The following is a 27,385-nucleotide window of genomic DNA, read 5'->3' on the forward strand; positions in this document are numbered from 1 at the left end:
GTAAATGGCTAATTGGGGGAGGGCACAACCATTCCACACTGGCCATTCTGCTGGCAGATTAACACAGCTGGATATACTGTCATAGTCTCAGTAAATTAATGAGTTAAAATCAGCTCTAACTGATGTGATGGAGAGTTTAAGGACACACATTTTGTTTATTTTACAAGGCTAGACTGATTCTGGGATATTAACATAATACAAGAAAACACATTTTTAAATATATATGTTTTGTTACCAAGCAATGTGATATGTGTTGTTTCTGAACAGGTTCTTTTATATTTCCTTTAGTTCATGAAGTAGAGGCTTAAGAAATACATACATAATTATCAAACAGTCCACCATTTGCTTTTTAACTGAATACTGTAGTAGAATGCTATCCATGCATACTCAGAAAAGTGGCTTTGCATTCAAAGGAGTTTACACCCAAATAAAAGGGCATAGATTTGCTGCCCACACATTCCTTATTACTTATTCCTAATTATTAGATTTGCTATTTTACACTGGTTTTAATTCTAAAAACAACTGCTCTTGCACAATTTAGTTTAAGATATTCAAGAGAGGAAATGTGGTTTGTTTAAATTTAATAAAATTCCAGCCACATTTTAATTGATGCCCCAATCTTAAAAATTTATTTAGAATTGGACTCCACTGATTTTGATTTAAAGTAGTTCTAAAAACTCATATACAGTTGTATAATAGAAAAAATATCACACAATCTACATACATAATGCAGAAATTCTATTTACTGGCTGCACCTAAATTACTTGTATTTACATATATTAAGTGATGAATCAAGCCTTAGTAAATCATGATATGTGCATGCAGAATCAAGTGCACACAACTCATTCATTCCTGTTGTCAAAATTCAAATAAGTCAACATTCATTCTTGCTTAGAAGTATGAAAACAGCAGTTTGAAAATTCTCTGATACAATGCTTGTATACTTCACTGTATGCCACGTAGTTATTGCAGAAGCCCAGATTTACAAGACAAATACCACACAACTCTGCTGCAGATAATGATAAGACTGCAAATCAAAATATCAGTCGGCATCTGGTATCATCTTTTATCAATCGGCATCTGGTATTTTGAAAGAAGAGACAACCCTGTGAGGTAAAGGTAAAGGTTCCCCTTGACACCCCTTGACATTTAGTTCAGTTGTGTCCGACTCCAGGGCACAGTGCTCATCCCCGTCTCCAAGCCACAGAGACAGTGTTTGTCCTTAGACAGTTTCCATGGTCACTGGCCACAGAATGCTGTTACCCTTCCCACTGCGGTGGTATCTATTTATCTACTCGCATTTACATGCTTTTTAACTGCTAGGCTGGCAGGAGCTGGGACAAGCGATGGGTGCTCATTCCATCGCATGGATTCGATCTTATGACTGTTCGTCTTCTGACCCTGCAGCACAGAGGCTTCTGCAGTTTAACCCACAGCTCCACCATGTAACCACCAGTTATGGACAAAGGAAAACCCTACTCAGAAAAGCAGCAGGTATTTAGGACAAGGTGTTTAGTTTTAAATGTAATGAAACATATGAACAACACTTCATTGTTCTTAACAGTAGTTAGCCTTTTAAATATGCCTACATAACCAAAGATTTTACTTCTGCAGAACATGTAGGCATTTGACAATCCAGTCATAGCTTTCTTTAAATGCTTCCACTGGTTTCTGCAAAGCTGCTCTACCATCACTGTTGAGTCCTGCTTCTGTTTCGTTAACTCCGTCCTCTATCCATTTCTGTAGCACCTAAAGAAATGCAAACGCTTATTACATACCTTACTCCAAATGGTTATATAAGATCTATTAAAAACCCAGACACCATTTAAAAAGAACAAACAATATTCATTGGGATGAAACCATGCTTCTGTATAAACAATGGCTCCTTTTTGTTTATATCTCAGAAATTATTTTTTTCTACAGACTCCAGTTTCTTTGTTCTTTTATTTCTTGAAGATAAGAAAAGGACAAAGAGAAGCACAGAAAAAAATGATAGCAACTCTATTACAATAAATTGTCATAAACCAGCATAACGAAATATTTTAATGTTATATGTGATACAACAGTTGATTTATTCCCACATAAAGAGAAGAGTCTTAAAAATATGCCATATTTTTCCATTTATAAGACACACACACTTTTCTAACCCCAAAATGAAGAAAACTTAGCTTTGAGTATTCAGCCTCTGGGCTCAGAACGATCAGATATTAGGAGTTCCTGTTGAATCTGAGCCTACAGGCTCCAACAAGGTGTGTTCCAATTGGTTTGTTTAGCATGAGCTGACATCAGTTCCATAAGGCTCCTGATTGGAGGCAGCTAAGCCTCATGATTGAAGGATGTCTGTTTACAGAGGCAAGGTAATTATTTATTTATTTAACTTGTATGCCGCCCACACTACCCAAAGGTCTCTTTGGGTATGAGCCAGTTTGTTCTCTCATGTTCTCAGCTTACTTGCGTGCAAAAGACACTTATCAATTTTTAATGTAATTATTTTAGGAAAAGGTAGTGTCTTATACACAGAAAAACACAGTAACTAGTTCTTGAGCAATTTACAATCAAGAACTGTATCTGTAAAATGCAGTACCTCCTGGATATACGTATCTTAAGAACTATTGGATAGCTCAGAGTTTGGGGTATGGAGTTTGATTCCCCACCGAGCCTCCCTGACAGGTGCTGGACTTGATGATCCATAGGGTCCTTTTCAGTTCTGTAATTCTAAGAGTATGATGATGTAATACAATTGAGAACTACAGAGCTGAAAAACTACCTCCCTGCTATATAAACATCTGGGGTAGTATTCTATTTTATTGCATATTTTATTTATATACCACCCCATTGGTGCAAGCACTACTTTGGGTAGTTTACAGGTTAAGAAACCCCACAGGACCCCTTATTAATAACTGACATTCAACTAATATGGTAATACACATGAAGTCTAAAATTCATAGAAAAAAGAAAATAATTATAGTGTTCTAGAGATTCAGTTGTAGAAGACAAATTTTACAAATTTCCTGAACATGAGGGAAGGAGCTTAGCATATCTTGGTTGCTAACTTGTTTCAGAGACTGGGGCCACCACCCAAAAGGCCTGATTCCTTGTCATCAGCTTTTCACCTTCCTCGGTTTGGTCACTTTTAGCAATATGGATTAAGATGAGCTATTGGAATGGGTAGTTGAGTCCTCGGATAGACACCCCAACAGGTATTCAGGTCCTAAACCATCAAAGGCTTTAAAGATCATAACCACTACCCTGAATTGAACACTGAAACTGTAAGTCTCTTTGTAAGTTAAAGGGCCAGGACCTTTGGTAGTTGAGGTGGTATTCTAGGATAATTATCAGTTTTCTCATGTTAGATATCCTACCACCCCATGCAAACACTTTTTATTCCTCTAAAGCATCAAAGATTTTGGCAATTAATCTCATAGCAGGGGTGGACCTATGCAGTCTTACTAGCTAAAGAACCTTGGTAAGCAACTCCTACCATCATATACAAGATTTTGCTGTTCATTCTATCAACTGGGAGGGAATCTTCATGCTATGTGATGATACTGAAGTGTTTGCATCATTTTAGCACAGCTCACTATCTCAAACAACTAGGAATATATTCAGGCAAAACTGCTCCCTGTGAAAAACTTCATTGTTCACTTCGAATCTTGGCTAAAAAACACAAACCTCTGGATCCAAATAATGGTAGTTACTGGTAGATTACAAATACTGTATTAGGACACTGCAGAGATTTACAGGACTTTCAAGTGGCTTTTAAGCTACGGTTGTTTGCTACACTCCATAAGAACCAAAGCTGCACATTTCTTTTTCATATCTCTTCATGAGTGGGAAAAACAGGATTACAAGAAAGGGTCCCTCCCATTCCCAGTAGCAAACTTATGGTTAGGCTCTTAATGTTAGACTATACAGATCACAAGGACTATACAGATCACACACCTGGTATCTTTCCATAATGTTGAATCCAAGGGCAGACTGCAGCTTGCGCAGGCAAATGGGGCAAAGATCTAGTGGCCGTCGGTCTGCTTCCTCCAAGTGATTAGACCCCTGCATAACACACTGCAACCACTGGCAATGATGAAGCCCAAAGATGTGTCCAATCTCATGAGTCAGGGTCTAAAATACAGATATTGTTGGAGTTTTTACAATCTTGAATGCTGCCTGGAAGGGACTGTCAATCTATCCAGCACTAGTCAGTTGTTCCTTCCTGCCTCTGAATTTCAAAGAGAGCCCTGCCTCTCTGCTAACAGTTTCCCCCCTCTCTAGAGTCTGTGTCAGGGTCATGCACAGTTGCCTTCAGCAGCGGGAGCAAGGGCACCAGGACCCAGTCAACAGCATAGAATGCCAAGCCCAAACTCACACATGGAACAACTAGCCAGAACAGAAGCAAAAACCACAGTACAGGGACTGGAACTGGGCCACAGGAATAGACACACTGAGCCAAAGCAAGAATGAAAGGTTAGGAATACCAGACTTCAGAGCAGGAGAACTACAACAAAACCAAAGACTGAATTGCTGAGACAGCTACTGGGAGGGAGAGTCATTCCTTAAGTAGGCCTTCCCTTAGGACTCCCAAGTGGACCTCATAAGAGCCCCTGCAGCTGCTACCCCAGCAGAGCTTGATCCTGCAAACACTGGGCTCTAATCCAATCCACCAGGTAGTGCACCCGGCCACAAAGCCACTTGGAGTCCAAGATCCTGGGCAACATGAACTCCTCGTGACCCTGCACCTGGACTGGCAGCGACAGTGGAGCCTGGTGCCCAGGGAAAGGGTTCACCACAACTGGTTTCAGCTGAGACACATAAAATACTGGGTGCATATAGAAATGAGGAGGGAGGTCTAGCCTATAAGTGACCGGACTGACTTGCTGGGAGATATGAAAGGGTGCCTGGAAACCAATATCCAGTTTAATTGATGGGCGGAGTGAGCAGCAGTGAGCTGGGGCCTGATGCAGCGCCTATGGTTAGCCTGCACCTTGTATGTCACCTTGGCGCAGTCCAGGTGGTGGCAGAGCTGAACCCAAACCTCCTGAAGGCGATTGGTGGCCAATGGGACCTGGGAATTGGTAGGCATGCAGGGATGGTCCCAAGGGTGGTACCCATAATTCATACAGAAGGGGCTACTCCCTGTTGCGGAGTGCAGAGCATTGTTATTTGAGAACTCGACCAATGGGCGCATGCCCACCCAACTGTCCTGGTGGAAATTCAGGAAACAGCAGAGATATTGTTCAAGGACCTGGTTCACACGTTCTGTCTGACCATCAGTCTCTGGGTGGTAGGCCAAGGATAGTCAGCATTCGATCCCCAGGAGCTTCAGGAAGGCAGCCTGTAAGTGGGACGTGAATTGAGTGACACAGTCTGAGACGATTACATCAGGGAGGCCATGCAAACAGAAGATGTGTTCCAAGAGAAGATGGGCCATCCAGGGTGCGGTGGGTGACTTGGAGACAGGGACAAAATGCACCATCTTAGTCAGCATATCCACAACGACCAAAATGACAGTGTGGCCTTAGGAGGGGGGCACAATGAAGTTGAGGGAGACAACTAACCATGGGTGTGCAGGCCTGGGCAAGGGTTGTAGGAGACCCTGGGAACTTTTGCACTAGCGCAGGGTATCTTGCCCCTTCCAAGAGATGCTGCCATTCCTCAAACACCACCTTGATGGCCAGCAACGCCTTGTCCCAGATATCATAACTGCATTCTGCTGGAGTTAGTCGTTGGGAGTAAAAGGCACAAGGGTAAAGGAACTGCTGTGGACCATGGCTTTGCAATAGGATGGCTCCAGTCATTTGGCTGGAGGTGTTAGCCACCAGAACAAAAGGCAGGTTGGGGTCCAGGTGCACCAGAATCAGGGCCGAGGTAAATGTCCATTTCAGTGCATCAATGTTGAGTCCATGAAAACTTAACCCCATTCCTAAGGAGGTCTGTGAGGGGCACCACACACTGGGAAGGCTTGAATGAATCTCCTATAGAAATTGGCAAACCCCAAGAATCTCTGGACACTTTTGACCCCACTTGGAGGTACCCAATCCAGGATAGCCTGGACCTTGCAGGAATCCATTTGGAGATCCCTTGGCGACATGATGTCTCCCAAGAATTCCATGGTGTTGCAGTGGAAGACGTATTTCTCCAGCTTGGCGTATAGGTGGTGTTTCCAGAGGCGCAGAAGTGCCACCCATATGTGCTGCACATGTTCTTCCATGACCTCTGAGAAAATTAGGATATCATCAAAATACACAACAACAAATTAGTCCAGCAGGTCCCAGAATACATCATTGATGAAATGTTGGAAGGTGGCCAGAGCTTTGCACAGGCCAAAAGGCATGATTAGGTGTTCAAAATGGCCATAACGGGTTTGGAACACTGTTGTCCATTTGTCCTCTTGATAGATCCACACTGAAGGTTGAATCTGATGAACACTCGGCCCCCCCAAATCTGTTCAAACAGTTCTGGAATGAGTGGAAGGGGGTATCAATTCTTCACCATGACCTCATTCAATTTCCAGTAGCCGATGCAGGGGCACAGCCCTCTGTTCTTCTTTTTCACAAAGAAGATAGGGACCCCTACCGGGGAGGTGCAAGGCTGGATGAAACCCCTGCTCAAGTTGTCATCCAAGTATTCTTGCAGAGCCCATAAATTGGGGGCAGAGAGAGAACAGATCCTGCCAAATGGAACCTTGGTGCCGGGTTGCAGGTCTATTGGACAGTTGTAAGGCCAGTGCAGAGGCAAATCTCCACTCCCTTTTTCTCAAAGACGTCCCCCAGGTCTCGGTATGGTTCCAGTATCTTGAGCTCTTGACCCAAAAGATGGGTTCTGGAAGCGGGTGCTGGAGGGAGGGCGTCCAACACGGTGCCTGCCACAAACTGGTCCTTTAGGGCCTGGTCACATGGCCCTGGAGGCATTTCACCTGGTACTAAGGGGAGTTGAACCAGATAGCTTGGTGCAACCAGGAGACAGCCAGATCGTAACTAGTTAGGCAGTCAATTCCTAGCACTACCAGGAAGTGGGGGATGGCAGTGATATCAAACACAAACCACTCCTGACGGTAGGGGCTGATAAAGATACCTAATGTCTTCGTCTCTTGGGTCATGTGGTCAGAGGAGAGTAGGGACCCATCCAGTCCCTCAAGGGGCACGGGGGTCTCCTTGGGTCAACAGGGAATCGAACCTCCCTGCAAACTGAATGCCCAGAGTTGGATGTGGCCCCAGAGTCTATCATGGCCTGCACGCCAACAAACCCCCCGTGATAGCATAAACTGGATGGTCAGCACAAAATTCAAGGGAACTGTACTTCACCCCAGTAGGCCCCCCCTATGACCGCCGGGGAATGTTTATTTCCCGCTGGAGAGGTCTTGGCTGGGCAAGCGGCTACATAGTGGCCTCCCACCCACCCACAGTACAAGCAAAGGCACTTTTTCTCCAGGAGGGTCAAGTGACTACGGGATCCATCCACTTCCATGGGATCTGGAGGCAAAGGGACGCTGGGCAGAGTGGCCCTTGGAGGAGGGCGCTCATCCTCAAATGGGGAGTTACAGAGCTCATGCTGCCTCTTGATTAACTGGGTGTTGATATTAATACAAAGGTTGATGAAGTCAGTCAGGCCAGTTGGCAACTCCACCCGAGCTAACTTGTCCTTGATAGCCAGATTCAGCCTCAGCTGGAAGTGGAACCACTGCACCACCTCATTCTAGGCAATATCAGTTGCAAGGCAACAGAACTCAGACACAAAGTCAGCAACTGACCTACACCCTTGATTCAGGGCCTGCTCCACTGTCTGGGCCCAATTGGTATCCTCAAACATGCCTTCCAAAGCTCGCAGGAAAGCCACCACAGACCTCAGGGAGGGATGACTGGTCTCCAGCAATGGCAACACCCGAGTTAGTGCTGGGCCTGACAGTAAACTGATCATCAGCGTCACCCAGCTTTGCTCTGTCAGAAAGGCGCCTGGATCCATCTGGAAGAGGAGCTGGCATTGGTTCATGAAACTCTGCAGCTCCTTGCAGTTTGCAGAAAAGCAAGCTGGCAGCAGAGGAGCAGGAGCACGAATTAGTGGTGGCACCGCATTCCAACTTGCAGAAACCTGATTTTGCAAGGCCTGGACCCTGGCTTGCAAGGCCTAGAGAACCAGGCCTAGGTCCATAGATATGGCGGCCAGGTCAGGGTGGAAGACTGACACCAAACTGTCAGGGTCCGGGTTGTGCATGGTTGCTTTCAACAGTGGGGGTAAGGGCACCAGGACCCAGCCAAAAGCATAGAGTGCCGAACCCAAACCAAACATGGATCAACCAGCCAGGATAGGAGCGCAGAAGCAGAAACCAGATCACTGGGGCTGGAATCGTGCCTCAGGTGTGGGAGCACTGAGCCAGAGCAGGAATGCAGGGTCAAGAATACCAGCATTCAGAACAGGAATGGAAGCAGGGAACCTATGTTGCTGAGGCAACTTCCGGGAGGGAGAGTCCTTCTTTAAGTAGGCCCTCCCTCAAGACTCCCAGGTGGACCTCATGAGAGCACCTGAAGCTGCTGCCTGGTAGGGCTTGATCCTGCAAACACTCGGCTCTTCCTTGGACCAAGGTGGCCCCAATCCTATAGCTGCCAGGGTGGTGATGCAGCAATCACCAAGCAGACAAGACATGCCAGTACAAACAACAACAAGTACCCTGCCACCACCCAGATCCTGACAGTCTGTTTTGTTGAAAGTAGTCATGTTTGCCACTTTGCTGTTTGATCTGCTCAACTGTTGGTAATGAAACCTTTTATTCTTTCTACTATTAATGTCCCAGAGTGAGTTACTGAGACTGCAAGTGTCAGTTAAAGAGAAAGGGGTGGTCTAATCTGGGGAATTTAAAGCTATTCTGTTTTGTAAATCCATGCACTTCTGCTGTGTGGATAGAGGAATTTCACCAGAAATTTAAAACTCTGCGGCAGGTATGACCAAATTAATAAATGTGCAGTTGTTTTCTGTCTACAAACCTGACAATCTACACAACATCATACAGTGGTGCCTCACATTACAACGTTAATTCGTTCCAGTGAAATCGCTGTAGAACAAAAACATCGTAAAGCAAAAATTTAAAAAGCCATTGAAACGCATTAAAACCTAGTTAATGCGTTCCAATCAGCTAAGAACTCATCGTCCAGCGAAGATTCTCCATAGGGATGGCCATTTTTGGGTGCCTGTGCAGCGCAAAATGGCTCCTAAACACAGCGGGGAGCCATTTTGAGCAGCCGGCGGCCATTTTGAGCACCCGACGATCAGCTGTTTTGATCGTCGGGAAGCGAAAATCGGTACCTCAAACAGGGAACCGATCATCACACAGTGAAATTCCCCAATTCAAAATGTCCTTTTGTGATCGCTTTTGCGATCGCAAAAACCTCATCGTAATGCGGATTAGTCGTTAAATGGAGCGCCCGTCTTGTGAAGCACCACTGTATTGTATCATTAGAAACACTGTATTTATTTAACTTAGAAACATTTAAATGCTTTAAATACTTTTTTATAAATTGTTTTTAATGGTGGTTTAAATATCACTAGATATTTAAATGTGTAAAACTATACAATTATTCTTATTATTATTATTAAAAGAACAGCAAGAAACTATATTAGTTTTAATTGATTGATGGTGTGCTGTCTTGAGTCCCCTGTGAGGAGAAAGGGGACTCAAACATATAAACAATATACATATATTTTGTAAGCCTTTTCCAAGGCAATATTCACATCTTGTTAAGCGGGAAGACCATAAATTTTGATTTAAATTCTTGCTTTGCCAGAAAACTTGAAATGAACAGATAAAACGAACATTGGAAATAACTAAGTTTGATATCCTGCAGAAAAAAAAAGTAATCCTGACTCTTTCTTGAATTTTCATAGACATCCCTTAGATACATCTCTTTTCACCTTTCAGCATTCTGTCATCACAACAACCTGCTTTCAGCTTAGTTTCTAGTTAAGCCCATTTTGGTACAACTGCAAGTCATTTTTTGAGATGAGAACATTAAAACAGAACTCTTAATTACTGTGTCACAGTAGATCATGAACCTGGCTTAGTGAAAGCTTCTTATATGCCAAAAAGCCAATAAATAAACTAACTAGGAGCAAAAACTAAAATTAGAAAGTTGGAAGCAAAATGTGAAGATTTTTACCTGGTGGCCAGATAAAATAACCAGGGAAGGGAAGAGGGAGAAGTGGACAGAAAGGAGATTGAATGACTGGAAAAAGGGAACAGCAATCCATGATGGCAATGAGAGCTCAGGAAACAATTCCAGATGTGTGTGGACTGGTGGTACTAAGAGGACCAAGGCATGGCAGTACAAACAACAACAAATACCCTCCCCTGAACTATTCAAATCTGCTACAAGGGGGGAAAAAGCAGAAGTACTCAAAGCAGCATGATCAGGGACAAAATTACAGTGTGGATGAGCTCTCAATGATTTCAACGCCACTAAATTGGTTTAAAACTATGAAAATCAGTATAAATGAGGTGGGAATCTGGAGGCCCACCTCAAGAGATTCCATGTAAACAAAGGAAAATAAATTCTGTTACCTTCATACAGTCAATTGAAAGGAATCTCCCATAAGAACAAATTTTTGAACATTCTCACTGGATCATTCTAGCTGTGTTTATTTTAACAGAGTTGTATCTTATTTTCACAGAATTTGGTCTTAAGTCATGCAGATTTAGTCTAGATACTTCTAGAATTCATGATGTCAGGAATCCAAAATATACTCACTTTGCAGGATCTCAGAAGCAGTTTACTGCTTAGCTCAGGGGTATAGTAACCATCAAATACAGAATAATCAGCTGGAGAAAGCTTCTTGGTAGTCTTCAGCTTGCCTTTGTAGTTTGCACTATAAAAATCACTGTCGTATCTGGCAAAGCTGAAAATCCCCATTCCTTAAGAAATCAAACAGGAAAATCAACATTCTGCCAAGGGCATACTGCTGCAGGGCACTAGGGCAAATGAATGAATGAGGGTGCAGTCACACATCCCAAAAGAACCCGTGATATCAACTCTAATGTTATTTAAATTGTTTGATACATTTTCATTCACATAATGCATGGGTAACATTGATTCTTTCAGCCAGTCCATCAGTGTTTTTCCACCTCACCAGCATGGCTTTTTTTAAAAGGATCCAATTACTGGATAATTCTTATCACTCTGGCACGTGTGAATGTTGCCTGATTATTTACAGTATTTCCTTTTTTCAAACAGATCAGATCTGGGACACCATGGCCACTTCATGACCACCACAATTGTACCCTTTTTTCCTGATTATTTTTAAATGCATAGCAATAAATCTCTTACTTTTATATATAACAACAGTTCACCAATGTATCACCTAGCCAATGTCTTACCTATTGTAATTGTCATCCTCGATTTTGTGTGGCTTATGAATCAAATTTCAATACTGCCTTATACAGTTTTACGTAAATACACATAAATGTATATACTACTTTAGCAATATATCACTTACGATTTTTAAAAAAATGTTAGGGCAGTGGGGACCCAGAAACAGGATGGAGAATGAACCAATTTATGTGAGATGGCACATGTAGCTTACAGAGCTGATACAAATAGCAAGAAATTTATTGATTGAATTGACAGCCATGTGAACGGGCCCAGCAGTATATATACGTTATAATACATACAAATATATCAATATATTTTAAAAGGAAAAAGAAATTATTCAAAATGTCCATGTGATTAAGCCCTCTGTGTAATAATGCATTTACTGTATTCACAAAGGCTTTCACAGCCGGGATCTAATGGTTGTTGTAGGTTTTTCGGGCTCTTTGGGCGTGTTCTGAAGGACATGGCCAAAGAGCCCGAAAAAACCACAACAACCAATGAATTTACTACTGAGAAAGAAAATGCTTCTAGAAAAACTGAGATTTCCTTTTCTCTTTGCCCATGAAGAAAATAACATGGGGAAGTTAACCTTAGTGTCCCCCTCCCCCAAAACCGGTCCACCTACAACACAAACCAGCCTGGAAAAGAAACATTGAGGAGGACAGCAACCATCCCAAAGGATTCTAAGAGCCCATCAAGCCAGTTAAAATCTTGCAGCTGTCAGCACCAAAAACTGTTGATGTTTGCTGTGGAACATGAAAACATTTCTGGAGCCAAGGGTGAGATACTAAGAAGGAAAAAAAAGGAGTTACTGAATAGTAGTGGGGTCATCCGACAGGAAACATGTGAAGATACAAAATATGGCTATGAAAAGCTATGAGGATAGTGTCAGACATCACTTGGGTGCTTTGATTCCCTTACAAGTCAACATAAGACAGACATATAGGGTAGGTCATAGAAGCTGTTTTTTTAATTGTAGCTAGCAAAATAATCTAGGTTCATTTGTAGCCAACAAATATAAGCATTCTTCACTTCATTTGTGAATATTTGTATTCCTGGATACCTTCTATTTTCACTGCACATACACCTGATATTGTAGAATAATTTTTTCAAACACTGTTTTCATCTTTTCCTGTTTTATTTTAAAGCAGGCAAGCAAGCTATGCAAACGTATGTGAAAGTTAGAAAATGAATCTCAAGATAAAAATCAACAAAATGAATACATTGTATAGAAAATATATGATGGCACATATAATAACTTTGTGAAGAGAGAGTTTATTATACGACTACTTATCTAAAAATGTTTACAGCTTTTTAAGATTACTTTTAGTAGTGCAAAATGAATGCAAAGTAAAATGATGCATCATACAATGACTGAGAAGCCTTTGAAGCTAAACTGTTGTTATAAAACAATATGTATAGAAAATAGCCTTATTCTCTATACTCACATGAAAAAAATGTTTTAGTAAAATATTAAAATACAAAATAATTAATACAAACAAGCCATTTTAACCATAGTATGGTTAAAATCAGCATACGATCTAGCATTAGTAAAATAATGTTTCTCACCCAGAAACATATTGTTTTGCTAATGCAAGATGCAATACAAGATATAAAGTACTGTACGAGATGAAATTTGCATCCTAGAAGTGCTAAATTCCTCATATGACTGGACTTAAGATTGAAACATAAAACCATGACTAGTGGGTTATAGTTTAATGTTTATAATTACAGTAGTTTGAATTCTGCATATACTGTACTTATATATTAATTGTTACAGTAGCTGTTTTGAAGACACAAATAGAAACAAACCGTGGTAAAATTTAAAAATAATATAATGCTTTTTAGGGGAAATGTAGGCAAACTGGAAGCATTAAAAACATGTGTAACTGCATACCTGAACTTGGATGAGAAAACTGAATAAAAAGAAACAAAAACACTGACTGGATTAATGTAATTAGCAGCTAAAAGTCATAAGGCACATTAATATAGTCTAATTCAAGGCGAAGTCTGCTATACAGTAGACCCTTGACTTATGACAGACGACTTTACGCCTCCCTAACGTTTATGATTACTCATCATAAGCATTACCTAATGTCCTCCACTTAAAAACCCAGTTTTATGATTTACGTGCCTCTTTATATGTGCTACTACTGCTCCCTTGTGGTCAATGCATGTATTGCAGTTCCATAACAAACACTTCTAAACTACAGTACTGTACTGTATTTAGTGCACCTCTAGACAAGAGTACAGTATAAACGAAACATTTTTTTCAGGTAAATTCATATTGCCAACAGGCACAACTATGCTGAACTGTTTAGAGGTATTCAGTAACCTTTACAAGTCCATGCATACAATTTATTTAGCAGCATGTCAGCATAGGGAACCTTTTAAGATTTACCACCATGCAGGATCGAGAGCCACTAATTACAGGGTCAGCCCTTTGTTGCCCAGGTGCTATTTGCAAATCATTTATCTTACAACATAGGACTGGGCTAGAAATGACCTGAAGATATTTAAGATATCAAGAATGAATGATCTTCTGCCAGTTTCTAGAGAGCTGGTTCATCAACTCCTAGCGTTTTATAGACTGGCCTATGCCTTCATTTATGGTTTATGCCTATTAGATAGCTTGTGATTTTAGCACATTTAATTTGTTTTCAAGTGTTTTAGTAAAATATGTTGACAGCTGCTGCTTTTAAAGTAGTTGGGATGGACTATGTGTTAGGAGACTATAGCTATCTTGTTTTTATTTAGTAATACTATGGATTTTCCCTTTGCCTAATTTATTAATGTAATGCTTTAATCATTTTGGTAGTATGTCATATATTATTCTACATTGTCTTTCCGATAGGCACACTATAACTGCTTCATTGGCTATACTTCAAATACTACCCTTATGTGACAGGGTTGCCACTAGTGACCCCAGTGGGCCATCAGCCCCCATTTCAGACCAGAGCCCCAGAGTTATCTGACACTGGATCTGGGACAGGCATGGAACAGGCATGGAACCTGAAGCATAGACCAGTTAAGGAGAACCACCTGGAGGAAGGGAGAGGCAAGAGACCTCTTTGCAGCTAGAAGTCTATAAGAGAGGCCCTGGAGGAGGCTGGGGGACAGGTTGTGAGTGAAGAGGGCAAAGGAGGCCAGGACATGGGTGGCAAGTCTTCAGACCTGGAGGAGGAAGAGGAACAACCAAAGAGAGGGCGAGGAGACCATCCGTGCAGAAGACGTGCTCAAACCCTACGGCAACTGGAACTATGACTATCATAGTGATCCCTGGAATGGTGTCCTTGTGAAGCTCTGCATGCCCAGAGGCAAGTCAGTTCACCCAAGGGACTCAATCTCTACAGCAGCACCTGGCTCTGATGCTGTGACCATCACCGTCAGCCTGCACCAGGTCACGCATGCCCCACGCCTACCCTGAGATGATACTTGAGGTGAAAAAGACCGAAGGAATGCCAGCAACTCCTCCAGCAGCAGCAGCAACAGCAAGAGCAGTTGCCTCCAGCCCTATAACACTAGATCCTACTGAGCTCCGAAGCCTTGTCTTCACAGTGGGCCTTACAAGATGTTGCTTCTCAGGGCCCCTACTTTCAGCCTTCACTTTGGAAACCTCCATTAAAGGTCTGACCCTAATGAACTTGGGGCCCCAAAACAGCAGAGACTGGGCAGGGGCAAGTGCCATTACCTTCACCCCTGATGCAGGTAACAGGAGTGGCACAAAATCCTGAAGTTTTTCTTTTGTCTTCTCTGGTTTCAAAAAAACCCATTAAAAAGCAAAAGCAAAAGCAAAGCGTGCTGCTTATATACCGCACCATAGCGCTTCAAGCACTCTCTGGGCGGTTTACAAGTTAATTGCCCCCCAGCAAGCTGGGTACTAATTTTACTGACCTCGGAAGGATAGAAGGCTGAGTCAACCTTGAGCCGGCTACCTGGAATTGAACCCCAGGTCGTGAGCACAGTTTTGGCTGCAGTACAGTGGTTCAACCACTGCGCCACGAGGCTCCTGTGGACTGTGTGGAGTTGATGGATATGAGCATGGCGGAAGAATCACCCACTGATCGTGCCGTGAGTAAAGACTATGGGGCTCATACTTTACAATTATTTCCAATACATGATATGGTTTGTATATTTATGTGAATATCTATAACTTCAACATGGTGCAGTTATTCCAATAAATTTCATACTGGTTTCACCATAAGCTCATTGTAGTAAAATAATGGATATGAAGAACCCAATTTTCATTCAAGGGATGTTCTGCTAACTCTGAACCACATTACATTCACATAAAGACTTCTAGGTAAAAGATACTGTACTGCCATAGATAACCTCAGAACAAGCTGTCAGAAGCCTCCATGCTGCATAGAGGCCACTCTTCCTAAAATGTTGAGTAAGTTTCTATCTAGCCAGGCAGTACACACTTAACTGTGATGCCTACACATTGAACTGGGATGCAATATAAAAATCATTGGCAAAGCTGAAGATCCCCATTCCTTAAGAAATCAAAAAGGAAAAACAAAATTCTGCCTATGGCATATTGCTGCAGGGCACTGGAGCAAATGAGTGAATGTCAGTGCAGTCACATATACCAAAAGAACCCCGGTTATATAAGCTCTGCTGTTTTTTAAATTGTTTGTTAAATTTCCATTCAGACTGCTATTTCAATTTGGCAGAATCATACTTGGGAAAAATATCAAAAATTTATGTATACAGTACACAATATCACTGAATGGAGTTCACAACAGAACACAGTATGTGCAGTGCTATGTAGCCCCAATTTATAAAGTTTTATTTCCCATTTCTTTATGTTCACATGGACTGAAAAATAAGAAGTACTACAATATTGCTATGCCCACCAAAACTTCCTCAAATGGTGAGAAGTTCCTCAGGTGGTGAGAATCCTCCAGTATATCATTTATTCAGGTTCAGTTTCTTTTGGCATTTCATAATATTATTTATTTATTTATTTATTTATTTATTTATTTATTTATTTATATCCCGCCCATCTGATAAATCTATACCACTCTGAGCGGCTAACAGCAACATAAATACAATTATAGTAACATAAATTCAAAATATCAATTAACAAACATAACATAAATCATAAATAATAGATAGATAAAAAAGAAAGATAAATTAAATTAAATTAAATACTGGCAGGAGGGAAGGCCTTAACATAGAGCCATGTTTTTAGCTGATTTTTAAATATACCCAGGGTAGGGGCCGCGCGAATCTCAGGAGGGAGACTGTTCCAAAGGCGAGGAGCTACCACCGAGAAGGCCCGGTTTCGTGTCTTCTCCCTCCGGGCCTCCCTCGGCGTCAGGCTCCTCAGCCTCATCTCCTGGCTCGCGCGGGTGATCCGGGTAGAACTTGGTGGGTGAAGGCGTTCCGCCAAATATCGAGGTCCCAAACCGTATAGGGCCTTATATGTAAGCATTAAAACTTTGAAGTTGATACGGAAACGTATGGGCAGCCAATGCAGGCTAGCCAGGATAGGAGAAATGTGATGGTATTTTCTCCCTCCAGTGAGGAGTCTGGCTGCTGCATTCTGCACCATCTGAAGTTTCCGTATCAACCTCAAAGGTAGCCCCACGTAGAGCGCGTTGCAGTGATCTAATCTTGAGATTACAAGCGCATACACTAAGGTGGTGAGTGCCCCCGTGTCGCGATAGGGCCGCAGCCTGGCGATCCGCCAAAGATGGAAAAAGGCGGAACAGACCACCGACGCCACCTGTGTTTCTATGGTAAGCGTCGGGTTCAGGTGTATGCCCAAGCTGCGGACCCCACTCACCGGAGCCAGGGTCGCCCCCCCCAAACGAGAGAGAGCCGACCAAGTCACCAACCACGGGGGCCCCCACCCTCAGGACTTCCGTCTTGTCCGGGTTCTGCCTCAGGCCATTCTCCTGCATCCATTCCAGTACGGTCCCCAGGCAGCGCTGGAGGGACAGGACGGCATCACCTGCAGTTGGTAAAAAGGAGATGTAGAACTGGGTGTCATCAGCATACTGGTGACACGACGCTCCACACCCCCTGATGACCCCAGCCAGCGGCCTCATGTAGATGTTAAATAGCATTGGGGAGATAATTGACCCCTGTGGAACCCCACAATTGGAGATCCACGGGGCCGAGATACTCTCCCCAAGCTGAACTCTCTGGGGACGGTCCTCCAAGAAGGAACGGAGCCAGGCTAACGCCAGGCCACCGATTCCCAGCTCGGAGAGCCTCTCCAGGAGGATACCGTGGTCGACGGTATCAAAGGCCGCCGAAATATTGAGGAGGACCAACAGAGACGTTTTGCCCCTGTCAGCCTCCCTCAGCAGGTCATCATACAGGGCGACCAATGCCGTCTCTGTACCGTGACGCGGCCTGAAGCCCGACTGGAATGGATCCAGGGCATCTGTTTCATCCAGGAGAGCCAGAAGCTGGTCTTAGCATTTATTTACACACAGAGATAGGTTGGAAGGGGAGCACAATTCAAGAATCTCAACAAGCAGCAAAATCTACTTCCTTGCACAGCTATCAAGAGAGGAGTCTGTCTCCTCAAGTGCTCCCAAAGCTTACAGCTCCACTCTCACTGTTTCCCTGTATCTCACCTACTCTGTCTCCTTAGACAGAAAAAAAATCCACTGTAAGATATCAATCCACCACAGAAAGTCAATGCAAGAAGTCAGAATTTTCCTACAAATAAAATTCCTCCAAGAACAGATGGGTCTAACATTTACCAGAAAGTTCAAGGAATCATTGAAATATATTGATTCAACAATTCAAGAGTATATCCAGCGCTCTTCTCTCTCATGAGAAGAGAAGAACTATTATGTGCTGACCAATAAGGAATTCAAAAGAAGCCCTTTACAAGAAGTAGAATCAGTGTATTTGCCAGCTGAAGTGTTTCTAACGTATCAGGAGGCACATCCAATACTGCATGAATAAACTTCTACTCATACAATGTGATGTCCCCTTCTTCTTTCTTCTTACTACACACACCCCAGATCACTTCCACAGACTCCCAAGTCCCCCAGAGTAGACTGGTGCAACATAAGTAGGAAGAGGGAGTACTGTGCATCCAGCACTACTGTGCATTCTATTGATATACTGACACAGCTGAAGACAACTCCTGGTTCTCACCATTCAAGCTTGCAGCAGAGGAAAATGTATACAGAAAAGAGGTTTTTCATAACTGAAACCAACAAGACAGGGCTATGTAGGCAGTGGTGTGGAAACATGTTAAGTAAACAAGATTCACAGCACATTGCTGACCTCTTCCTTCAGGCTCACCATGTAAATTATAGACACATTTAACAATAATTTGCTGTTTCAGTTGTCAATCCTGGCCCACTCTCACATTAAAGGTAGCTTTCCAAGTTTTAAAACAAATGCTACTTATATGTTTATGAACAATTATTCCAAAGAAACATCTGCAGAGCAGAGTACTTCTATTTTAAACAAAACTTTTGTTTTATTTCAAGCAACATTTTCCATTTAAATACCTTAACATTAAGGTCACAGTACTATTCTGGTTAGCTCAGTGGTTTAAGTATCTGGCTGCAGAGGCAAAAGTTGGGAGCTCAGTTCCACATTGTGCCTCCTGGGAAAAGAGCTAGCCTGTGCAACCTTGGGCAAACTGTACAGTCCCTGGGAGCCCCCTAAAGAAAGCAATGGTAAAACACTTCTGAGTATTCTTTGCCTGAAAAAAAACACCCTGAAAAGGGTTGCCATGAGTCAGAATCACAGTTATTATTAATTACTATTCTAGAGGTGAATGTAGAGCAATTTTTGTAATATTGCAGACAGCAGTCTATCAGGACTTTGTACTGTCAGCTTCTGCTGCAAACATACTGATTCAGTTTCCCTAAATGTGAATTTGAAAGGAGAGAAAGTATCCTTTGCACTTCCAGGATGTCCCACTACTCCAGTAACATTTTGCTTGTATTCAACCTCAGCTGTGATTCAAAATCAACAGTCACTGTCATATATCAATTTGGGGACTTAAACAGTAGTAAACACTGTACATACCTTCAGTCAAGGAGGCTTGCCCAAAGACAAAATTCCAGGAGTCTCTTGGGTAAAGATCTATCACAGTGACTCCCACAATGCAAAAAGCATCCTTTGGTTTTTTTTTCTTTAGGTAGTTCAAGAGGTGCCCTGTATAAAAACAAAAGCAGAAGAGTCTAGAACTAGCACACAGAAACACCACACAGATGTACTAATGCAAGCATTTACTTGCAGACATAGCATGCAACAGGTCCTAGATTCAAACTTTTGCCTCTTCACTTCAGAAACACAGGCTGGAAAATATAGGAAATATCTCTCTGTAGTGAGTTGCTGTCAATCAGTAGAAAATTTTGGCCTGAGTAGACAGGTACTTTGAATCTAAGACAGTTCCATAATCTTATATATATTAATTTTATACATATAGTATTATACATATTATACATATTTATAAATTCTGTCCCAACAGCTGCAAGATTATAAGGCTGCTAGCCACATTTTCTGTTTGTACAGTTAAGAGTTTGACAGCAGAGTTTAAAACCTCAAAACTCAAAATCATACAGGTGACAAAAAAACAATACGATTTTGAAAATCTGGCTATCCTTTTATTTGCTTTTGCTTCCAATTAGCTACTAATGATATGTGAACCTCATATTTCCAACTCCCAACAAGAATGCCATAGTGTTGCCTTAACACAGTATATTATACAATTACAATGCTATTTTAATACAGCAAACATTTATAGGAAGAGGCAGAACTGATCCAAACTACAGGCATGTACCAGACCAATAGTGTTCCATCTATTCCTCATACCTGCATGAATCTGCAGATTGTGAGTATACTCATTTACTCGAAAAGCACAACCCGTATGTGAAACTGGCACTGGGCTCAAGATCCTTACGGTCAGGCCATAATAAAAGGCTTCACAGTAATCCTTCAACCATTTCATGTAGATGTCTGTGCTGACTCTGGAATCTCCAAAAGAACCTTTTAAGAAGTGTAGAAAAACAACCCAGGTGGTTATAATTTGAGCTCTGTACCCACCCACCCCCACTCCGTGCACAAGAAAAACAGAATCACTATTTCTCAAAGATACCGGATTGGGGAAGTCCGCCCTAAAATATGCTCTGCATCTTTTACAAAAAGGCAGGTAGGTCTTCTGTAGCAGATGTGCTAGGCTTCACTGAACAAAATAGTCAATGTGGAAAGGTGTCCCTAAAGCAGAGCTTGAAAACCACTAACTAAACTGGTTCATACTACATGCTTCAGAAAAGGAATTTGCGTAACTCAGTTTTCATCTCTCATGAGGTTTTGTAACCATTTGTTTAACTGATTAAGTAGACATTACCAATTGGCTGGACATAAATCCGATTCTTCTGGGGAGATGGTCTATTTCTGCGAGGGTCACAATAAAACTGTGCAAAATCCTGGGTGGATTCAGGATGTGAGGAGATCCAATCTGACTCAGAGTGGAGTGTGATGGGCTTAAAGAGAACACTGTCTGGTCGATATGCTTCACTTAGCAAGAGCTTCTCCTTAGGCTGAAATGCGTCATACAGCTTCACAAGTTGTGCGTCCTCAGAAATCAAGGCTACCTTCAGCACCTCCTGAGAATGTTTAATCACCTTCATCTAATAATGAGAGAGCAAGAAATCTAGATCTCACATTCTCAGCTTTTACTTTAAGCATGTATAATGAAAAGAAAAGCAAAAGAGTTGTGACACCTTAAAGACTAACTGATGTACAGAATTTCAGTGTACGTATGTTGTTCTATATTACAACCCACTTCCTCAGACACATGGAGTATGATAGTTAGGTTTAGACACACAGAGTTCACAGTGGAGAGAGGGGTAAGTAATGCTGAAACAAACTAGCACAGATAGATATCTCATTGGAAAGTGTTATTATGAATAATTCCCCATTTTCCATCATACCACCTGTCACCTCTTGCAAGCTTCTGTAATTCCTTTTATGAGCAGATTAGTAACAAGCAACTTTTTGCAGTTTGTTGCTTATTCAGCAACTATTACGTCCTACATATGCAATGTTCAGCTTCCTCATTCCCTTCCTTTTTTCCATGCCCACTGCCATTTCACAATCAGCTTCTGCTTTTGGACAAAACCGGCATGGGAAAGTCTTGTTGCAAGTTCAGTCAGTAATCAAATCCCATATACTGTGTCATGGGTCATCTAAACCAAGTTTAAATAAACAAATAAAAACATCCAGACATGAAAGCTGATAGCGTATCAAGATTCAAATAGTATTGCATCCAATATGATCCAAGACAACCTCTGTTCTAATGAATCAGAGCAAGAATTAATCAGAATTAAACCTACCATCCAGTCTTTGACCATGGTGCATCTGAACACTTGGGGAACATTCCAAAGTGCAGAAAAATAAAAGAGTTTTGGCCAACTGCAGACACTTTTTCTTTATATATTGATTATATTTGTATAATCATAAATTTAATCAGTGGCTGCCTTGCACTGGTTGCCCATCCATTTTCGCATCGACTTAAAAGTGTTAATGATTGCATATAAAGCCCTAAATGGTTTGGGACCTCAATATTTGGCAGATCGTCTTCTCCCACCCAGATCTACCCGAATCACCCGACACAGCCAGCAGGGATAGCTGAGGGGCCTGATGAAGAGGAAGGCCCGGAAGGAGAAAACAAGAAACCAGGCCTTCTTGACAGTGGCCCCTCAGCTGTGGAACACTCTCCCTACCGAAATTCGGCTGGCACCCTCGCTGGGCATTTTCAAAAGCCAGTTAAAAACTTGGTTATTTAAACAGGCCTTCCCTCCAGTCAATTAAGTGTTTTTCCCCCTCTTCTTGAGTCATGCCATCTTGGAAATATGTTGTTCAGAATTAATTTTAATAATTGTATTTTTATATATGTTATTTTGATGTGTAAGCCGCCCCGAGTAGACGTTGTCTTCACACTTGAAAAATATTGGCACTGTAGTGTTTAAGACTATATCTTGCCATCCCAATTTTAAAGTGGTTCTACCATTTTGTAAACCAGTGGTTCTTGACCTTTTTGAAAGAAACACCCCCTTGAGCCATTGAGGAAGTTATCATCGCCCCCTCCCCGCGATGATGATATCTTATTTATTTATTTATTTATTTATTTATTTATTTATTTATTTATTTTTTTATTTATTTATTTATTTATTATTTAAGACACTTAAATCCAATGACACCTGAAAACAAAATTCAATTCCAAGAAAATGAAATGCCCCCCAAAAGTAACATTTAATGATTTAGTTGCAAGCGAATTTTAAGACAGAAAAAGAAATATAAAAAAGCATAAAAACAAACCTCAATGCAGGAACTAAAAATTTCAAGACAAAAACTCTGAAACTAAATTAAGATTGGAGGAAAATATATATTCATGCACATTGTAAAAAGGTTGCAGCCATCTTCACAGGTTTGGCTTGCTCCAGTGCTCCCCTACCGCCCCCCTTCTGCTCCAGCGCCCCCCTGCTGCCCCTTTTCGTTCTACCGCCCCCCTGAAAAATGAAATTGCCCCCTGGGGGGCATTATCGCCCACGTTAAGAACCACTGTTGTAAACCATTGTAAGGGTTATGCGTACATTTTTATAGAACAACTCTGTGCTATAAATCTACACAAATGAAGGTAGGTTTTAATTTGCATTATGTTATGGTTGTATTTTAACTATTTTTGACTATTAGAATGTGCTCTGGTATAAATCGCAATAATAATAATAATAATAATAATAATAATAATAATAATAATAATAATAATAATAATAATAATAATAATAATAATAACAACAACAACAACAACAACAACAACAACAACAACAACAACAACAGTAGTAGTAGTAGTAGTAGTAGTAATTGTTGTTGTTGTTATGATGATGATGATGATGATGATGATGATGATGATGATGATGATGATGATGATGATGATGATGATGTATTTGTTACAGCATTGTGCAAAAACACCTAGACAAACTTTTCTCCGGATTCGGAAAGTAAGTTTTGGATGGTCTGAGTTAAACAGGTGATGCAATACATATGAAAATTACTCTGGGGATTTGGAGGGCACTTTCCTGCCCTCCATTTAGTTTCTAATAAATGGATGGATAGATTTTCACCAAATCTGGAGGGTATCTTTGCAGTGCTATAACTTAATAAGTCTGAGAATTGTGCTCCGGCTAAATGAGTACCAAGATGAAGACAGAGAGAGAGAGAGAGAATTGCAAAACAAAGAGGACACATGGAAAACAGAGAGGATATTGGCGTGTAGGTAGTTCCCACAGGATTCTAAGCTGTATAAAGCTGGGTCTACTGACTAGTACTACAATAAGAAACTCTGAATGTTAATTTTGCAACCTAGGAATATGTATGCCTAATTTGATTAATTCATTCGTTGTCCACATATAAGAGTAAGTCTGACTGTGACCTGAGCTTGTATTACCGTGTTTACCCAAAAATAAGACAGGGTCGTATATTAATTTTTGCTCCAAAAATACATTAGGATTTATTTTCAGGAAATTGTTTTTAATGTACAACAACCTACATTTATTCAAATACAGTCATGTCATCTTATTCTGCTTGCTGCACAATGGTGGAGGGAGGGGTTTCACTTAACTGGGGCTTATTTTAGGGGTAGGGCTTATATTATGAGCATCCTGAAAAATCACACATTATTTTCAGGTAAGGTCTTATTTTGGGGGAAACAGGGTAGAATGTACACAAACCAGCAATAAGAAACCCCTTCCACACTCTTTCAAATATTAAGCAGTTAACTTGTAATACTCTTACCAATAGTTCATGTAATCAGACCTCATGCCTGTGCTCCTAGTGTGAGCAGCAAGACACATTAGCTAAGCTTTTCCTTTAAGTCAATCACCCTGTACCGCAAAGGTCTTCCCTCCATCCACTGTAAGCAGCAAATGGTTCTACTATTCAAAATAACTTGAGTTACTATTCCAAAGAGAAAAAACATTTTCTCAAATACTTAAATGTAACTGTGCTAAGTTATCACTTGTTTTAAAAAATCATCACATTGGTTTTAAAATAGCATTGTTTGCTTCATTATTATCATAGAATCATAGAAAAATGAACTTGGAAGGGGCCTACAAGGCCATCAAGTCCAAACCCCTGCTCAATACAGGGATACAATCAAAGCATATCTGCCAAGTGATTACAGTGGTGCCCCGCATAGTGACGTTAATCTATTCCGGATTAATCGTCGCTATGCAAAAACATCGCTAAACGGAACGTAAAAAGCCATAGGAACGCATTAAACTTCGTTTAATGCGTTCCTATGGCTCCAAAACTCACCATTCAGCGATGTTCCTCCATAGTGCCGCCATTTTCGCAGGGCAGGGTGCAAAAACACTTGCGGCGGCCATTTTGGGCACCTGGCAGCCATTTTGGAACTGCCAATCAGCTGTTTAAAAAAACATCGCAATGCGAAGATCGGTAAGCGAAACGCTTACCAATCATCACAATGCGATGTTTTGCCTATACAGAACATCGCAATGTGATCGCATTAGAAAAAATTAGATCGCTATGCGAATTCGTCGTTAAACGGTGCGCTCGTTATGCGAGGCACCACTGTATTTAAGTTTTTCTTGAATGCCTCCAGTGTTGGAACACTCACTAACTCCTGAGGCAATTGGTTCTACTGTCGTACTGTTCTAACAGTTACGAAGTCTTCCCTAATATTCAACTGAAATATGGCTTCCTTTTAACTTGAGCCCATTGTTGAGCATTGTCCTGCACTCTGGGATGATCAAGAAGAGATCCTGCCTCTCCTCTGTATGACAGCTTACAAATATTTGAAAAGTTCTATCACATCACCTCTCAGTCTTCTTTTCTCAAGGCTAAACATGCACAGTTCTTTCTGCCTTTCCTCATAAGTCTTGGTTTCGAGCCCCCTGATCATCCTTGTCGCCCTCCTCTGAACTTGTTCCAATTTGTTAGCATCCTTCTTGAAGTGCGGTGTCCATTATAATCAATTGTAACAATAACTGGCACTTTTGAGGCTCTGTGAGAGACCCAAAGTTGTATATAAGGACTGTGACATACATTTTGTGTGTGTGTGTGTGTGTGTGTGTGTGTGTGTGTGTGTGTGTGTGTGAGAGAGAGAGAGAGAGAGAGAGAGAGAGAGAGAGTGAGAGAGAGTGAGAGAGAGAGAGAGTGAAATAAATAAATAAACAAACAAACAAACAAACAAACAAACAAATAAATAAATAAATAAATGTTTGCATGACAGATAAACACATCATGTCATATCCCAAACTGCATTGTGGTCCACACATTCCCAAAATAGTGTGCCACGTGTTGGGGAGAGGTGACAGCTCTTCAATAAAAACAAACGTAAATTTACCTTGCATGCACAGAACTACTCTATATTCCCAGCTAGGTGCTCTGGAGCCGCTTCTGGAAATGATGCTTAAGCCACATAGATCTCCAGCTGATTTTTCAGAACCTATAGGCTGAAACAAATTTCCAGATGCTACACAGAGATTCAGATAGAACAGAAGTATTTAATAATAGTAATTAAATATAACTAACTAGTACCAGTTAATGAATAGCAATTAAATATGTTAATAACATTTTAATACAATTAGTAATTAAATCAATAAATCAAAAATAATGGTGTTTGCCTGTCAATATGTACTATACAGTGGTATAATTACAATTCTTTAAAAATCAGTTTAACTATTTTTTTCTGTCCACTCATAAACATGAGATATGCAAAAGAATATTCCAAGACTGTATTTTTGTGGTGCTTAGTCAGATCACATTGTTGCTTCCTTTGTGGAGATATATTCTTCTTAACAGATAGTGGTTTGTTTTGCATTATTTGTCAGAAGTTCCTGCATTAGATTTCACAGTAGATTAGGTAAGTAGAAGGATATCTTAAGAACAAAAATATCCCACAATTCCAGAAAAGCTGGGCCAAATTAGAGCAAATATTAACTATTGCTTGCTTAAATAGTCAATTCAACATCATTATTTTTGCAAAGGGGTAGAATTCTAAATCCAGGTACAAATGCATTTTTGTAAGGGTACATTAAATATGTGAGGTATTGAAGGTTCAGCTTTCAGTCTCAGTGCCACTCACTTCCTGTGCAGCCTCAGGAGCCTTCCAGGGCTGCCCAGGGGCTGGCTGTTCAAAGCAAAAATAAAAGCGCCCTGTACGGACAGGAAGGGCTCTCCATCAAAGACGTCGGCAAGCTTTGAGCTGCTGCCCGAGGGGGAAATGCCTCGGTGTGCTTAATGGCAGGGCCAGCCGTGTGGTAGGCCCACAACAGAGAGACCATAATCCGGAAGCGGTGCAGTGGTCTTGCAAGGAAAGAGCCTTTTCCCTAAGAGCTGACAGGAAGGACTTCAGCCCGAGACACACAAGCTGGCTTTAAACGTTCGTTTGGTTTGGTTGGTTGTCTGATACACAAGTTGCGTCATACCCTCGACCCCTCCCTCTGGAGCCAAACGTGGTGCTTTAGTGATACAGGGGTCGCAACAATACCAAAACCTGGGCGCCACCATTCCGGGCTGCCTTAACAAGCTCTCTTGGCAAACCACCCTGACAGCCCTCCAGAGCGGTCGGTCGGTGTCCCGTCATTAACCCGGAAAGGGCGCCCGTGCTCCTTTCTCGGCCTCCTCCTCCTCGCACCTCCCCCTTCCACAGGCACACCATAACGTCTCCCGGCCACCGTCCCTCCAAAGAACACCCCTCCCCGCGGCCGACGTTCCGACGACCGACCGACCCCTCTGAGGCAACCCAGGAACGCCCTTAGCATCCCCTCTCCCGAGCACCTCCCCCCGCCCCGTAACGGCAACCAGGAATCCTGCCTGCCAGTCGCGCGCACGGGCCTCCGCCCTCAATTCCACCCCTTTCGCCTTTGGCCGTTGCTGGAACTTACGCCCCTCCCTCCAGGAAGGCGTACTTCGTGTTTCCAGCCGGGGGAGGGGCTCCTCTTGGTTCCCGAGCTGCCGTTAAGGGACCGAACGCGGGGCGGGGGGGGAGGAGGGAGGGGAGAGAGCGAGGGCAACGG

General features: G+C 41.9%; 1 protein-coding gene across 4 annotated transcripts; it reads right to left on the reverse strand.

Annotated features, from left to right (window-relative positions):
* Positions 1-210: 210 nt before the first annotated feature.
* AMZ2 (archaelysin family metallopeptidase 2) lies at positions 211-27,351 on the reverse strand. 4 transcript variants are annotated; one of them, XM_078384351.1, is made up of 8 exons: positions 27,254-27,351; positions 25,711-25,819; positions 20,692-20,974; positions 20,157-20,330; positions 19,368-19,496; positions 10,731-10,894; positions 3,943-4,119; positions 211-1,749 (listed from the first exon to the last, which is right to left on the reverse strand). In XM_078384351.1, the coding sequence occupies exons 3-8, from the start codon at positions 20,972-20,974 to the stop codon at positions 1,603-1,605; spliced, it is 1,074 nt and encodes a 357-aa protein (XP_078240477.1). In that variant the 5' UTR covers positions 25,711-25,819; positions 27,254-27,351; the 3' UTR covers positions 211-1,602. The 4 variants fall into 4 exon arrangements, with proteins under 4 accessions (XP_078240477.1, XP_072846906.2, XP_072846905.2 ...); XM_072990805.2 differs by having other exon boundaries at positions 25,711-25,812; positions 27,183-27,269; XM_072990804.2 differs by having other exon boundaries at positions 27,183-27,258.
* Between the last annotated feature and the right edge of the window lie 34 nt (positions 27,352-27,385).

The sequence above is a fragment of the Pogona vitticeps genome, chromosome 2, assembly GCF_051106095.1.
Source record: "Pogona vitticeps strain Pit_001003342236 chromosome 2, PviZW2.1, whole genome shotgun sequence".
In the NCBI taxonomy this organism is placed as follows: domain Eukaryota; kingdom Metazoa; phylum Chordata; class Lepidosauria; order Squamata; family Agamidae; genus Pogona; species Pogona vitticeps.